The sequence below is a fragment of the Sinocyclocheilus anshuiensis genome, unplaced genomic scaffold (genome assembly GCF_001515605.1).
Source record: "Sinocyclocheilus anshuiensis isolate Anshui unplaced genomic scaffold, SAMN03320099.WGS_v1.1 scaffold166, whole genome shotgun sequence".
Lineage (NCBI taxonomy): Eukaryota > Metazoa > Chordata > Actinopteri > Cypriniformes > Cyprinidae > Sinocyclocheilus > Sinocyclocheilus anshuiensis.
The window spans coordinates 332903-349623 of NW_015546050.1; the positions used below are offsets into that span (position 1 = coordinate 332903).

General features: G+C 37.2%; 1 protein-coding gene across 1 annotated transcript in view; it reads right to left on the reverse strand.

The window, feature by feature from the left end:
- Positions 1–16721, reverse strand: part of slit1a (slit homolog 1a (Drosophila)) — a 67669-nt gene that overhangs the window by 33344 nt on the left and 17604 nt on the right. The window contains exons 5-7 of the mRNA XM_016500323.1: positions 3091–3162; positions 2937–3008; positions 895–966 (exon numbers count right to left, since the gene is read on the reverse strand). Coding sequence (XP_016355809.1) covers positions 895–966; positions 2937–3008; positions 3091–3162 — 216 coding nt within the window. The remainder of the gene's footprint in view (positions 1–894; positions 967–2936; positions 3009–3090; positions 3163–16721) is intronic.

The window sequence follows — 16721 nt, forward strand, 5'->3', positions numbered from 1 at the left end:
ACGCACATGCAATCACGCACACACACACACACACACATGCAATGTGTGTGTGTATGTGTGTGTGTGTGTGTGCGTGATTGCATGTGCGTGTGTGTGTGTGTGTGTTTACTGCCTGCTGTTCATCTGCTGTCAGATAAGATGGACCTCGGTAAAAACTGCTGTACAGTTCCCATAAAAAAGATCAAGCACATACACATATGTTACACTTGCAATCTCGCAATTCTGAATTTTTTTCCCTCAGAATTGCGTGATATAATCTCACAATTGTGAGAAAAACAATCAGAATTATGAGTTAAAATTTGCAATTACCTTTTTTTTTTTTTTTATTCAGTGGCAGAAACTTTATGTACTCTAGTTTATCAATAAGATGTAAAAAAAAAAAACATCATATCACACCAGTTGAAACAAATCAGTATGAGTAGATACTTTTTGACTATTAGTTAATCATTCTGAATCTTTTATAAAGTGACTTGCATTTCCTGGGAATCGAACATTTTAGCTACATGCTTGTAAGATTTCACAGAAAACACTTTGTGTAATTCCAAATGTGCTTCGTAAACTACCCACCATCTATCAGCTCTCATCACATAACTCAGGACACTCAAAAATATCTGTCATCATATTCTCATCTTCATATTATTTCAAACTTTTATGACTTTCTTGCTTCTGCAGAACAAAATAAGATATTTAGAGAACAGTTTTTGTCCACATAATGAAATGACATTTTTCAAAATATTCTCCCATGTTCTGCAGAAGAGAGGAAGTCCTGAAGGTTTGAAACGAGTGAGTAAATGATGACAGAATATATATTTTTTTCCTGGTGAACTATCTCTTGAAGAGTGACTTGGCGCACACTCACACTGTGTGTTTTATGTGTGTGTTTGCGTTACTCACAAGGTCCTGAGCTTGGGCATGTGGTTGAAGCTGGACACTGGGATGCTGCTGATGTTGTTGCTGTTCAGGGTTCTGCAAAACATCCAAGAGACAATCAATGATTGTTCCCACTGATCATCAATATGAATCAGTTCACCATGAAATAAACCAACCAGATCTCTTAAGAATTCAGAAGTACTTATACATAGCATTCAGCATTTTTGTACTTTGGATATACAAACTTTGACAGTATCTAAAATGCAAAAGGATTCATGTAAGCACTGCTTTTGAAATGCAAGAGTCTTTATATTTACATTTTACCGCAATATTGATGTATTTGAGCCCCTAACATACCCTAAACCCCACCAACACAGAGAATTAGTATATATATGATACTACAATATACTTTTATTTTGTCATACACAAGCTGACGTATAGCTTCTAAAGAGTTGCAATATAAATAGATTACATTTGTAAACACTTTATGATGCCCTCAGCAAAAACAAAGAAAATGACTAAATGATGACACCCTTACCAAAAAGTAGTATACTTCAAGTTTATTTTATTAAGTATACTTAAATAAAGTTCAAGTATATTTTTAAGTATACTTTATGCAGTAAGTATACAAATATCAGTGTACTAGTAGTATACTTGTAAGTGTACTATTTCAATACTCCTTGGGACTAAATTGGCCCATTTTTCTAGAATATAAAAGTATACTTTTAAGTATAACAGTAGTAAACTTTGAGTACACAACTAGTTTACATCAATAGTTTTAGCTTGTACTGCAACTATACTAAAAGTGAACTTATAGGTATACTGATAGTTTACTAATTAAATACTTGTAGTAGCATTTTTAGTACACTTTGAAGTATAGTCTCAGTAAACTACTAGTTTAGTAGTTTTATACTGCAAGTATACTCGTACGTTTTCTTTAAGTGAACTTTACATCATACTTTAAGTATACTACTATGTCCCTATTTAGGTATTAATTTGTATATATTTTGTTACATGAATATCTGAACATACAAAACATCAAAAGAACAGGGTATCTGCTTGTAAACAAAAACATTTTATTCTAGCTTCATGCATTCTTTTTTATAAACACTCGAATGTGGGTAAGTTTCATAAATAAAAAAAAAAATCAGAAATAAATACACAATATTTTGAACAAAAAGCTGAAAACAAGACTATGAATTGGATTCAGAATGATAATCAGAATGTAGATGGAGTCGATCAACACCCCAAAGCTTGACAGTCATTATTACTTCTTCATTGGTCGACATTTTATTCCATAACGTTACACAGTTTTGATGCTGTTTTATGTCTGAGGATCGTGTTAGAATACATGTGGAAGCATCTGTTGGTTCGGTTTCTTCTTCACTTGTGTTTTTTGGGTACAAGTCAAGTATACTTAAATGTCATTTTAAGTATATTTCTGAGAAGTACATAAAAAGTAGACAAAGTAGACTTTCCTATTTTTAGTTTAAAAGAAGTATACTAATAGCACACTTGAATAAACTTCTTTTTCGTAAGGGCAGGCTTTTACGTTTAGGCTGAAGTAAAGTCAAGAAAACCTTCCAAAGGGGCTGAATTGTGAAATCACACAGAACAGGATGAAACTATTGTCACGTCTAATTAAATGCATTAAATAAATATATTGGAATTTAAAATATGTAATTAGCGTCACTGATTTAACTAATGTCATGAATTCAATAGTGTATGATCCTGATGAAATCATAAACATTTGTCCATTTCTAACGTTGGCATAAAACGCTGCTGTTTTACATGCTGTCAGTCCTTTAACGATGCATGTTTTAGTGTTGATGCAAACATATAAAAATGTAGAGTGCTAGAAGCAGACGTCCTGTGATTATGAATGAGATCACAGTGGCTCTAGCACACTTTCGTTTGCCTTCCACAGATTGATGATGGTTGCTAAAGAAGGTCAGACTCGCACTTGTTCATGCCACAGGTTGGATTCTGTTCCGTTTCGGTTCATATGTGTTAAGATGTCAAATACGATGGGCGTGATCTTTAACTGTGTGTGTTTTTCTACTCACAAAACTTCAAGTCCACGTAAAGCGCGGAAAGCTCCATCCTCGATGCAGCTGATGTGATTCTTGTCTAACTGCCTGTAAAACACCGAGTGAAACGACGGTTAAACAGAATCTGGGTTTAGTCTGGTCTCTGTGCAGTTGTGTCATGAGCTCTCACAGGTTCTTGATGTCCGTAGCTCCTCTGAAGGCCTTTCGGGGAATCGCCTGGATGAAGTTCTCACTCAAGTCTCTAGAAAAAGAGAAAATCTGGAATTATAATGCACATACGTAATGTAATTTCAGAAGTGACGTTACAGGTACATTACATCAAAATTAGATGCACTTCACAAGTTTGTGTGCCCATATAATCTTAGCGTAAGTGCTAAACAGATTTGGCTTGCTGTCTGCTATAGAGGGGCTCAGAGAGGATATTCTACTCGAGCTCTGATTGCCCCCCCCCATAGACAGAAAGATAAATAAATAAATATGCATAAAATATGGAGATGGGGAGGCGGAGGGATGCCGAAAGAACTAACAACGGAAGTGATAAGAGGCTGTTTTTATACTTGGATATTAATGGGAAGATTAGATGGGCGTACTCCTCCCGAAATTACATTTAATAACTTCACTTGAATTATCTGTTTCTGAATTTATGTCTCAAAATGTTCATGAGAGGCTTAAAGTTAATGCATCATTGGAATACAGAGATTATTCAGAAACCATTAGGCCCTCACACTGTTTAGACATCAGATGTTCAAATGAATAATTTATATTAGACCATTTTACTGATTGAAAAAATTGAAACCACCAAATAAGACCATATATGTGTGGAGAGCAGCTGAGTGAGTTTTGGTGCGGTCGCTGAGAAGAACTGGTGTGATCTTCAGCAAGCCTAAGCAGATCGTACAGACCATTGCTACTGGTTTAGGGAAGCTCAGCCCAGGCTCTGCCTTCATCACTCTTCTATATGTTGTACACTAATGAGTGCTACAGGTATACATGTCGTCACCTTGGAATTATAAGGATCTATCTGCATTCTGAGCAGTTTCGAGATATTGGGCTTCAAAGTTTTTGGGGAACAGGTCTCTTTCATACATCAGTCCCAAAATGTACACAACTTAAAAAAAACATCACATAATGTAAATGAGTTGTCACAGAACAAGAATATGTGAACAACTCAAGGTGACGATATTCATTTTTTTGGGTGAACTATAGTGAAAGACCTAAAACAGCTGTAATGATGATCTGCCTGAAAAAAAAAAGTGCAAAGAGGTAAATTACTATCGCTGCACATTGTACAAGGCTTATGCATCATGCACTGAAAATCTGAAAAACAGTTCTTTGTTTCAAACATGATTCTGAACGCGAAACAAAGGATCAGCAGTAATAACAGACTGAGGACGTTTCTGAAAATCAATAGAGACAGACGTGACATCGCAGGCGACGCTAAACGCCAGAAAGCAGCTGAAAGGCAGCGTCCTAAATCCTGCTGTCATGCTTTAAAGTGATCGTGTGCGGAGCACAAAGCTCTGGGTAATCTGAGTGGATTACACGCTCGTGTTTAAGAGGCTAATTGCGTATCTCTAAACACTAATGAGAGGCCTGAGAGGAACACACACAGCCAATTCCTTTCTCTTGCAACACTCAGTTTCATCACACCGTCACGATTGTAATTAGGCTCTTTATTGGGCTTTTACTGATGTTGATATACAATAATGTCCTAGGTCATTTCCTGATACGATTCAAGTGATGTGTCTTCTTTCTTGAGGTCTGCTGGCTGTAGGTGAAGGGTTAGTGTCTGTGAGCGGATAAAGCAGGCAGAACTAATGAGTGCTGGTAGCCGTGTTCGCTAGAGGGCCGTCCTCTGAAACGTCCTGTGCTTTCAGACCCTCAAACCGCAGATCTGCACTGATCATTGTAGACATTTCAACAGAGGACAGTTTGTGTGGCTAAAACAAAAAAATAAGATGTGCCACTCCCCGTCGGCTCCTTCAAAGCACTCCTTTATAGTTCATTCTTTTCAGTCTTTTATAATTAACTACCAATCCACATGGTTGGCAGAAAAGTCATTAGAATGGACATTTTTAGTGTACTGTAGATAATATTGAGTTTTCTATTCTTTTCTTATTTGATATTCTTATAAGAGGAAAAACATGGAGATGACTACATGTTTAAGGTCTTAGTGTTACAAACTATATATTTAACTTCATCCAATACAAAAATAAAAGGATTTACCTTAACACTTGTGATGTGCCAGAAAATGACCAGCCTTTTAATAATTGCTTGTGAATCTCTCATTATGCTATATTATTATCACCAAATATTGTAGTCAATCTTTTGGTCAACTTGTATTCCTTCAGTTAGCACAGGTTTTCTGTTTCTTTTTGGAGCTGATTGCACCTCAGTTTTTTGAGCCAATAAAAACAATTATTTGTGAATAATTATTGTGGCAATGTTCACTCAAAAACTGAGATCAATGAGACAGTTCCTAAAATAAATACAAAACCTGTGCTAACTGAAGGAAAACAAATTGATAAAAAGATTGAATCCATTATTTGGTGATAATGTAGCATAATGAGAAATTTCTACTTTTTAAAAGGCTGGTCATTTTTGACTGAAAACACCACAAATGTAACAAGGTGGAAAAAAATATTCAAAAAAAGTTCAAAAAGTACAAAAAATAAAAAATGTTGGTGACTTGTTAAACCCAGTAAGTTTTAGTCCAATGCAATAACATTAGCATTTTAGGGAAAAAGAAAATCCTCTTTGGGGCAAAATGACTTGAACATAACAAGCCTCAGTCTTACACTTCGACTAATAGCACACGCTGTTTGTAAGGGTGCAGGCTTCATATAATACAGAACTAGGATACTATTATCGGTGACTTTGAGTTATGAAGTCTTCCTGAGGGAGTGCAAACTGAGCTGGGAATCGTCTGGAAGCCTCCCAAGGAAGTCCAGTAACCACAGAGACAACGCAAATAGCTTTCATTCCTCAAGATACAGACCAACAATGAAAGCATTGCTGAGCTTTCCTCATCACCATTTACGCCCATTGTGCTCATATGCAAGGTTTAGCCTTCTAAGAATCCCATTTGCTATTCTGAAATGTAAGAAATGCACACGTATCTAAAACCGACAACTTCTTAAATTAACAAAGCCAGGAATATCCCAAAAAAAGCAAAACAAAAGACAAATATTGTGCAAATTGGGATATGTGATGTTTGGCAGTTCAGTCAGTTTGACATACACTGGGCCAGATGAGTGATAGAAATGAACAACCAGTGGTGGACGAAGTACACAAATCAAGTACTTGAGTAAAAGTACAGATCCGTATTATAAAATATTACTCCAGTAAAAGCGAACAACGGCAAAGATATCACTTGCTCAACATACTGAACGGCACCAGTCTGCAAACAATCCCACAGGACACCTTCAGGAGGAAATACATCAAACCTCTCAGAGCATCCGTCCTGCGCTCATCTTCAGTTCAGAGACTGACAGGTGTGCATGACAACACTCACATATACACAGACTGACATTCATCAGCACACACACACACACACATGTTGGTATTGGTAGTTTACGGGGACTCTCCATAGGTGTAATGGTTTTTATACTGTACAAACTATTTTCTATTGCCCTACACCAACCCTACACCTAACCCTACCCCTCACAGAAAACTTTCTGCATTTTTAGATTTTCAAAAAAAAAACAACAACATTTAGTATGTTTTTTTAAGTCTTTTGAATTACAGGGACACAGGAAGTGTCCTCATAAACCACCTTCATATTGTAATACCTCTGCCATACCCATGCCATTATACAAATTTGTGTCCTCATAAACCACCCAAACCAGTGCACACAGACACACACACACACTCCCCAAGAACTGAAGAAAACACTGCAGTTAAACCGCATTGAGTCAAATGCTGTTTACAGAACAGTTCCGACAATGAAAATTCTGTCACCAATTATTCACCCTCAAGTCATTTCTAATCTGCTTTTCCTACTGTGAAAAACAAGTCAAAACAAAACTTATTTTATCAAAGAGAAAATATATAGACTCAAAAACTGACCTTTCACCAGTCTACATTTAAACTGCATTGCTTCAAGTTTAATACTGATTTTAAAATTTTAATTTAATTGAAAATAAATAAATAATACAATTTTAATTGTATCCCCCCACCCTATATATGTGAGTTTCCTGCTTTATTTCAATGCTGTTGTGCACTGTTGCACCAGCGATACAAGCCAAAGTAAACATCTCTAAGCTGTTATTTATTCCGAAATGCATGAAAAACAGGCAACAAACATTGCATGCATGGTTTTATGGAGTTTGGCATTGATCCAAACCTAGCTGGGAGTCGCTTTGGACAGAAAAAGTGGGAAGGTCTTTGTGACAAAGCTGCTGTATAATGAATCCACCCTACTATGCAGAGAGAGTGCTTGCACTCAAGAATCCAGCAGCTTCTGTCATATCTGCAGATGTTTGCAGGCTTCTTCTGTGATGAGAATTCATCCTGGGATCCTCTAGGAGTCTACAGTAGAGTGAAAGAGCAAAGCCATTCAAGAGAACTACAGTAACAGATGAGTGTGGAGTACTAGAGCGATGGAAATCTACTGCTAAGATCACTAGTAAGCAGGTAATGATGCCCAAGCAGGGCATCAGAAAACTGATTTCAACACCACCAATTCTCCATTTTTCAGTAAACTATATGAGGGTCAAGGAAGCCTTGAGACGTAGATTTACTTAAAACTCATTCCTCACAGTCACAATCCTCCAACAAGCACATTACATCTGTTTTTAGATTAATTCATGAAAACTACAAATTAGCTGAAAGCAAAGCAGTCAGCTGATGTGCCAACTACAGCTGAATACATCTAATATATCTGGTGTCAGGTACTCATAGTCAAAAATTGCCAAAACTGACCCATTTAAATGGCTCTTGTCAAGAAACCGAATTTGGAAATTTGAAAGTTTTTGGAAGCATGAAGCCCACAGACATCAAAACTGAACACCAATACAATGACACCAATAAAAGTTTATTTCACATTAAGTTGACGAGACAAGACTCAAACGTTTGGGCCTTTGATGGCTGAAGTCCTGCCGTTCCTCCACATGATGCTACAGTAGATCTGAAACAAGCTTCAGTTTTCACAGTTTTCACTTGGCTTCGATCACTGTGATCCAGGATTTCAGTTTCTTTCACACTGCTGTTCAGCTGCTCAATAAGTGATCACTCTGAGTGAATAATTATCTGAAGTAATTACCATAGTTTTATTAAATAAACATCTCCCTAGGCTTTCAGCGTGTCAAGCGTTCTCCTCGTTTCCCTAGAACTAAATGTATTATTCTGCATAACCCAAGTGAATCAGTCACAAAGAGTCACAAAAAACCCAAATGAAATTCTATTAGCATCTCATCTGTTTCTCCTAGAGAGCAATGAAATTAGATAGAGCTTTGTGTTATTACTTTATCTCAAAAATTTATTATTTTGAGTCATCTTTAAATGGGAATTATATGAGACAGAAGTTGAAAAACACCATGAAATATACCGAGCGTAAAAAGTACAATAAAATATTTCTCTGAGAAAATCAGAAATATGCATGCTAACTAGCCTATAAGAGTATATTCAATAGTGTTAAAAAATGCCATACCTCTAAATGCTATTTCCCACAATGCAAAGCATTAGAAATGTCCAACTAATTAAAAATGACATGACAAATGGATGATGCTAAACCACCTGTAAACACATATTCATACATGTCTCTAAAATCATACATGACGCATTCTGAAAGCTTACAATGCAACAGTGCACTTTATGACAGCAGGCAATTGATTATATAGTAATGAATTCTGGTCTGGAAATTGCGATTCCAGCCAAAACGGCCTTGGACTGAACAATATGAAAAAGTGCAGGACAGAGAGAACTGGCCTCGTTAATGGCAGCAGAAGTGTTTCATGCCCAAACACGCTACAGTAGTCTTTTGTCTGCCGCTCAATAGTGTCTCAATCGTGTAAGGGCACTTTAGCAGGATTAGACCGGATTCATTCATATCTGCTTTCTCACACATTTTCTCACGCATTCTTGTCCTTCTCGTTTCAGTGTGCAAAATATGAATATTCAAAGCATGGCTTCTTGTTTTTTCTCCTGCTCTGCCAGGTAGTTTTTTTGCACTCGAGTAAATATGTTGAAAATTGTGTTTGGTAAATCCTCAGATGAATACACAGTCCAATCTCATGACGCCACAAAATGTTCAGAACGAAATATTCGTTCCTATGGACTCAGCAGCGGAAATGAAACTGGAGGCGATGAAAGCACAGTATGACAGACTCTTGTTTTGATCTTTGTACCTGTGCGTGCGGGAGTGTGTGTGTGTGTGTGTGTGTGTGTGTGTATGATGCTGTATTATGTGTGTCACTCTCTGACACAATTTAGGGAGCAGAGAGGAGAGCATGAGGACTAAATAAATAAAGATAGAAGGCTTCAGTGCAAACACACACACACACACACACACACACACACAGCGAGCTCGTCTCTTTCCAGGCTTGCAGTGCTCCATGGGTAATGAGTCGGGTGTATTGCGGTCAGAGGCCAGTGATTGGTCTCTTCATCGGTTCATAAAGCTTCACTGGCCACAGTTATCTTTCCTGCGGTGCTTTGGATGACAAAGGACACAATCATATTTTGGTGCATCAGCAGATACACAAATGTAAATGAATAACAGCACAGACATTGAAGACTGTTTAGGTTCCGTCTAAACACTCAGATCCATCAGTGAGTTATGTACAACAGCCCAAACTGATCCTGAAACAGCAATATTGCCTTTTTGTAATTAGTAACTGGTGGATTACTATGTAATAAATATGTAATAAACCAATAATAATGGTAATAATTAAAGCAGTACCAGCAAACTAAAAATACTAATAAATACACAGGTGATTTAAAGATCAACAGTGCAATTTCTACGCAGCAATTGTTATAAAAAAAATTTTTCACTAAAATAAACTCACACAACTAATTACAAAGAAACAGCAAGTAACACATTGACACTAACCCTAAACATGCAATTTTGAAGAAGAAAGACTGAAATAGTGTTTTGTTGTTAAACATACTTCAAAAAATAATTTTTTACAGTGTAACGTCAGAAGTGTTCATTGAAAATGATTTCGATGTCTGTTAATACAAACGTAAGCATGTGTGTGCCGTTTTTTTCCATATTAATAACTGAGTTACCATAAACTGAGTTTACACAAATTCAGACTAGAAAACGTCATTATTATCTCACATTAAATATCTTTCGCTTGTGTTGACATACAGCCAAGCAAATAACGTGATGCCAGACTGAAATACAGCACATTCATCAGAATATTCACGGCCTACAGAAATCTAAAGGTCTCGTCTCTCCGTCTGTTTCTGCGGGTGTAATATAAATGTCCTGAGGCTTTGTGAATCAATGATTCCTCACCGTAGGTGCCGCCAGTCAAATTACTGAGGTGAAGGTTGCTAGGAGACCAAGGTACCCAGCTGGAACTGTGTGTGTGTGTTCAGGAACAATGGAGCAGGAACAGACAGGAGTCAGTGTGTGAGAGTCTCTCATGATCACTCTGGACTCTTACACATATCTTGCATCTTTTTTCACCAACGTTAATGTTTTCATGCTTCCAAACTCCCACAGTCCCCTCCAGAAAACCAGAGCTCCATCTTCTTGGAGAAAGGTTATTCTCTGCCACGTTTGATATTATATGTTTAAAAAGCCCAGAGGTTTCCACATAGGAAACTTTAAAACAGAGAGGGAATAAATAGAGCCTATATATATAGAGCTCTCTCTTAAGATTGCCAGATAGGAGAAAGGACTGTCCTGTTGGCAATTTTTGCAAGAAAATTACTTCGAATTCGATCCCAGTTCACATTGGTGTCTGTAAAAAATGCAGTTAGGGATGAGTACTGTGAAAGCAAGACCACCATACTCATGTTTCTCTCTCTAAACATGAAACTAAATGTAATTTCAATCATCATGAACCCGGGGAAGTAAAAAAAAAAAAAAAACACAGTTCGTTTTCTCAGTTTTACACAACTGGTAATGTTGATTGCATTTCAAACCAATAAATGTTCAGCAAATGTTTACTGCTAGATACATTTTTTTTTACTTTATTAAAAATCATTGCAATTTCAACCTAGACACCAGCCTCAGCAGAGAGGGACAATCACAGCTCATGTCTGCAGGGGTTCGGCTCACAACACAATCAATACAATACAATCCCACTGAGCACCCTGCCATCGGGGATGGGCGTCGGGTTATCTTTGTTTTCTTCTAGGCATTTACAACCTTCCCTCTTTGGAAAGTCAGTGCTGGTGTGTGTGAATAGGCAGCAAGAGCTCTCAATAAAGCGTGGACATCATCTGCGCCCCCCGCCGGCCCACCACACTGACCTCTCCACCTCAGGACTTCCTCAGGCAAACACAGCTCCAGGGGGGCCCAGGCTGGCCAATCCATCTTGAGTCCGTGACAGCGATGGGAACGGCATTTAGACCCGAGGCCAAGGGTGAAACACTAAATAAAGAGGACCGGCGCGGGTTTGATCAGGGTTACACATCGGCTGCACAATGGCAGCACTGCTCCAAGCCAAGCCAAGCTCGGACATTTCTTCAGAGGAATTATTCGAAAATCGCTGTGTAATTGTGTTGTTGGTAGAGTCCACCTTCCCAACAGTATGACCAGTGGATGCGTGTGTACTTTTGTGAGAGTGTTTGCTCATCTCCTTGTCTGCCTGTCAGAAGTTACAATGGTATTTAGACAAGCTAGACTCATTGGTAAAACGTGCCTCTACATTTTCGCAAAAACTCCAAAAACATATCTATACATACAATCCACAGCAGTTTCCAGCTGAACAACCTTTATTCCTTTTTCACATAAATTATGATAAAAGATTCAGATTATTGATTAGTGAAGTCTTATTTCGTGTGGCTCCTTGCACAATACTATGCAACACACTCTGGCAATTCATATTTTCCGTTTTGGAAAATTGGTGGCTAATTCATATAAATTCTTACAATCTCATTCATATGCATTCGTTCGATCTGCTTACGCCCTACTGAAGGTTAGGTTTAAGGCTGTGACTTAATGTTTAGGGGTGACCCTCCATTATTAAAATCTTTATAAAAATCTTACATTTTTGTATGAATCACATTATACAAATTCATATGCAATTGCCACCTCGTAAAATACTTTTCTCTTAAAAAAGGTTTTTCGTAAATTAGTTTTCTCATGAGATCAGGTTATTATTATGACCTCTAAACACTTTTACCATACTGCATGAATTTGTAAACTAGCACATGCTAACTAAATACTGTAGAAACTTAATTTGCTGTAAAGTTGCTTTGCAACGATTTGTATCGTGAAAAGCGCTATACAAATAAACTTGAATTGAAAACTTGAATTTATCATAAATTCATAACTATTTTCCATTTTGGAGAATCTGTGGCTAATTCATATTATTGGTGGCTAATTTGTAAAAAACTCATACATACGCTTGTGTACAATCTGCTTATGCCCCACTGATGGTTGGGTTTAGGGGTGGGGTCTTATGTTTAAGGGTGAACTAATAAATTTTAAACTAATATATTTTAATGTTTGCATCACATAACCATCTCCATATGGCTTTTCTGAAATAGTAAACTTGCTCATTAGCGCACCTGGTATAGCATTGCACTTGTAACGTGAAGCGCTCTGGTTTGAGTCCTGTGAAACACAAGTCAAAAAAGCTCAAAAACTTGCAGAAGCAAGCTAAAATGGCATAGTTTCTCACGTTTGCTTTTGCTAACACTATAAGTTAGATTTAGTGTAGGTGCTACGTAAAACGCTACAGAGGAAAATCAAAGCTCTATGAGAACGATTGCAGAAGGAAGGAGTTGTTGAGAAGGGTTAAGGATGAGTCAGGGAGCGAGAGGACAACATGCCACTCAGGAATGCCTTTGTGTCGCTTGGCTAATATTTGCTTATGGATTTGGCTTTTTCCTCTTTAGCTTTCAACGTTTGCAAAGGCGAATGAAAGGGCGACACGGCAATGGGTTACCGAGCAGCATGGGATCAGTAAAATGGAATAACTGGAGGGTAGACGTGGTGACATTTTGAGAATGTGTTTGTCATCCTTGATGACCGATCCCATTAACTCTCTCACACACACATTCTTACACTCACACGAGCATATGAAGGCACACAGGTTAATGCATCAACACACTTTCTCATCTCTTTTGAACTGTTAATGGTGCCCACGCTGTACCGCTTTCTGAATATGAATTAGGCTCAAATCCAGTGAGAGATGGATGGTGTGTGAAGTACAGCTCACACAATAGAAGGTGCCATTAGTGAAAAAGCAGAAAACACTACTAAACTGAAAAGCACCATACAATTACATAAAAAGTCAATGATAATGCAATCCCCTCGTGTGAGCTCTGCTTCCTACAGGGCAAAGCTGAGTGTCTGGATAGCGTCAGACAGACAGTCACATGATATACACCATCAAGGCCTTTCACTAACGGCTTTAACAGTCTCCGTTTGGACTCTAATGCTGCCAGTTTAGTGTGTGTAAGCGAGACGTGTATCAGCCCAAGCATGACAGCAACATTCACAATTCTCTTTTGTCATCTGGCTGTTGTGTCTCACTGGGATTCCTATGCCTTAATTCACCAAACAGAGTCTCTAAATATTTAAAGACTGCTTTCTGTGTAATTAATAACACTGGAGCATGCTGGCGGTTTGATCAAGGTTAAGTCTGTAAAGACTTTCAGAGAAGTGGAAGTGGAACATTAGGCAGTAGGAGCAACTTACCCTCATGTCCTTGTCCTCTCTTTAACACTTCAGAAGTAGGGCAGAATCGCTTATGTGTTTACACAGGGGAGACTGCAGTGAAATGGTCATTACTGAACACACTGCTAAATATGCATTGACTTATACAGAGACTTGTTTAATAATTGTGATGCCAATAAAATCTCTACTTGGTTGCCTACTTATATGCAATCATGAGTCGAGTGCTGTGCAAAGAAGAAAACATAAACAGTGGGATGGGAAATAAGAGATCAATAATACTGGTGTAAAATCACCTCCAATTCAATGATTTCTCCAGCATCCACTGAAGCAGCCCTAGATTAGCCATTCTCAAAGCAAATCTACAGAGAGCTGCTCTCATTTCCAAACACAGTTTATTTATTAACAGAAACTTCATCCGCCTCTCAGTGTAGATGAGCGACAGAAACTCCAAAAACCACATTGCCACTGTGACTCCACTTCTCTGCAAGGCACTTACGTTTGCAGGATCAATTAAATATTTTGTCTTCCTTTATTGTCTGTATTACTTCAAGGAACAGTTCATGTTGTTCCAAACCCATGAGACTTTCATTTATCTTCAGATCACAAATGAAGATATTTAATATTCACTCATCATTTTTTTTTGTCCATTCATTGGAAGTCTAGGCAATCAACATTTTCATGCTTCAAGAAGTTCATAAAGAGATTGTAAAAGAATTCTAAACTAATTGAACGGCTTTTATTTACACATAAACACTGTTCAACACACTTACATAGAGCTCATCAAATGTGGTAAGCAGAAGCACAACTGTACGTGCTTGATGCACAAAAACCAGTGAGGTTTTTTACGTTAAACAAGAATGGTTGAGCTTCCGGTTGTTTTTTACTAACCATTTGATGCATATGATGCATTAACTGGAAAGCATTTTCTCAATCTAGTAAATTCTAATCTAATTAACTGCCTTTATGCAGCCTCTGAGAGCATTCAATGTGCATTGAGGGCACAAAGGGGGCACTCGTGGGCATCGATCTGAAATCTAAAATGACTAGACTTTGTGGACTTAACCAGGATGTGAACGCTACTGGAACAACGTAAATGCACATCAAGTTCACTATTTGAGACAGTGTCAAAATCATATTTATAAGGTATCAGTTAGATACAGCGAGTGTTTTGAGGATGAACAAATTACTGAATTTGCTCAAGTTAGCCAGGTTAGTCATATCAATTTCAAAGATATACATTTTTATTTTTTTCCCTTCCATGGTAGTGTTAAAGCACATCTCAGAAAGCCCCACTCCTAAACAACACACAGGAGTTATAAAATTATAAATTGTGAATATAAATTATAAATAAATTGTGATCGATCACTTTACTTGTTAGCCAGACTTATTAGCTTTTCATGACTAAATGTGTGGCTCTTGACCAAAACGGTATGGTATCCCCCAAGGTTCTGTTCTAGGGCCGCAACTGCTCTGAGGAATATTATGGTATTAGACTGCAGTACTACACATATTATTAACATATCCGATTGGCCAGCTGAAGTGAACAGACATCAGGATAGTAAGTAAGTCTAAAGACCAACAGAAAATGATACTGACTGTAACTGTCTGTACAGTATGTCCATAAAAGTCATAATCATTTATTCTGACCTTTTTGTGCACATAAGTAACATCTGTAAAACAGATGATTTCACGTAGAGAGTAACTCAAAGAGCATATTTTCTGTACACAATAGAGTGGAGAATTTAAAATCTCTTGACTGTAATACTTTGATGACAGGATGTTTCTCTGGATCACACATTTTTGTAACAAATCCAAAATGAATGGAGCAGCCATTCACAGACCAACATATTCCACACAGATGTCACACCGTTCACACATCAGATTTAAAAATAGAAATTACAGTTAAAAGACTATGATTTTGACAAGAACAAAACATCACAATTTTTCTAAGCCACGTACTGATCTCACAAGAACCTCTTGTGAATACAACACAAGACTCAACTCTTCCTGAGTTCTCTGTGTTGTCTTTCACAGTTTTGTTAGAAAGTAATAATGGAGTTTGTTAAAGATGTTCCTCCAAAAAGCACCCTGTATACATATCCAAAAGTTTCTTCGTTGGCTAAGGATTTGATTAGGGTTAGTGTTGGGTTCAGTTTTAGAGTTGAAGTGTAGGTATGTTATCACTAAATGTTAGAAGCTATATTTTCTAATGCAATGATCACTCTCATTCAAAAACGAATTATAAAGCTGCCTCCATTGTACCTGATCCAGCACATGTTCAGCTGATGCACGCACTGGAACATTTATCTCTGCCTGTCCTAAATAAAATATTATACAAACGTCATATTTGTGAATTGACAGTAACAAGGGCTGGATTTCCCAAAACATTAGCAGATTGTTACACAAATGTAAGTAGCACATAATCGCTATGGAACATTTCCCAAAAGCACTGTAATCTTAAGTAGCATGAAAAGTGTTTGTAAATTACCAAGAGCCTTGCAGCACAATGGAGTGCAAGTCCATTATATGCAATCCAAACGGATATCTAACCCATGTTTACCTGAGACAAATGGACACTTCTTAAATATTACTGATGCATTTTCATCACTGAAATGCCTTTGTATATTATTTCATTATTTTCATTTTGAATATTATTTCAAATGTGCATTTAAAAAACAAACAAATTCTGCTCTGCAATGCCACGTGGTGAAAAAAAAATCTGCCAGTGGGGTAAGAAAAACAATCTTAATTCAAAGGGAAAACAAGATTATTTTTCTTACCCCATTGGCAGATATTTTTTGTTGTTTTAAGCAAAAACTAAAAAAATGTTGATACATTTCTCAGAAAACAAGACATAATATCGTAAGTAATGTTGCTTCTGAAGTAAATGCATCCTAATTCCAAGAATGTTCAGATATTTATACTAGAAAACTAGACAAAAATACTAAGTAGGAAAATCTTTTATTTTTTAATTAATTAATTAATTAATTAATTTT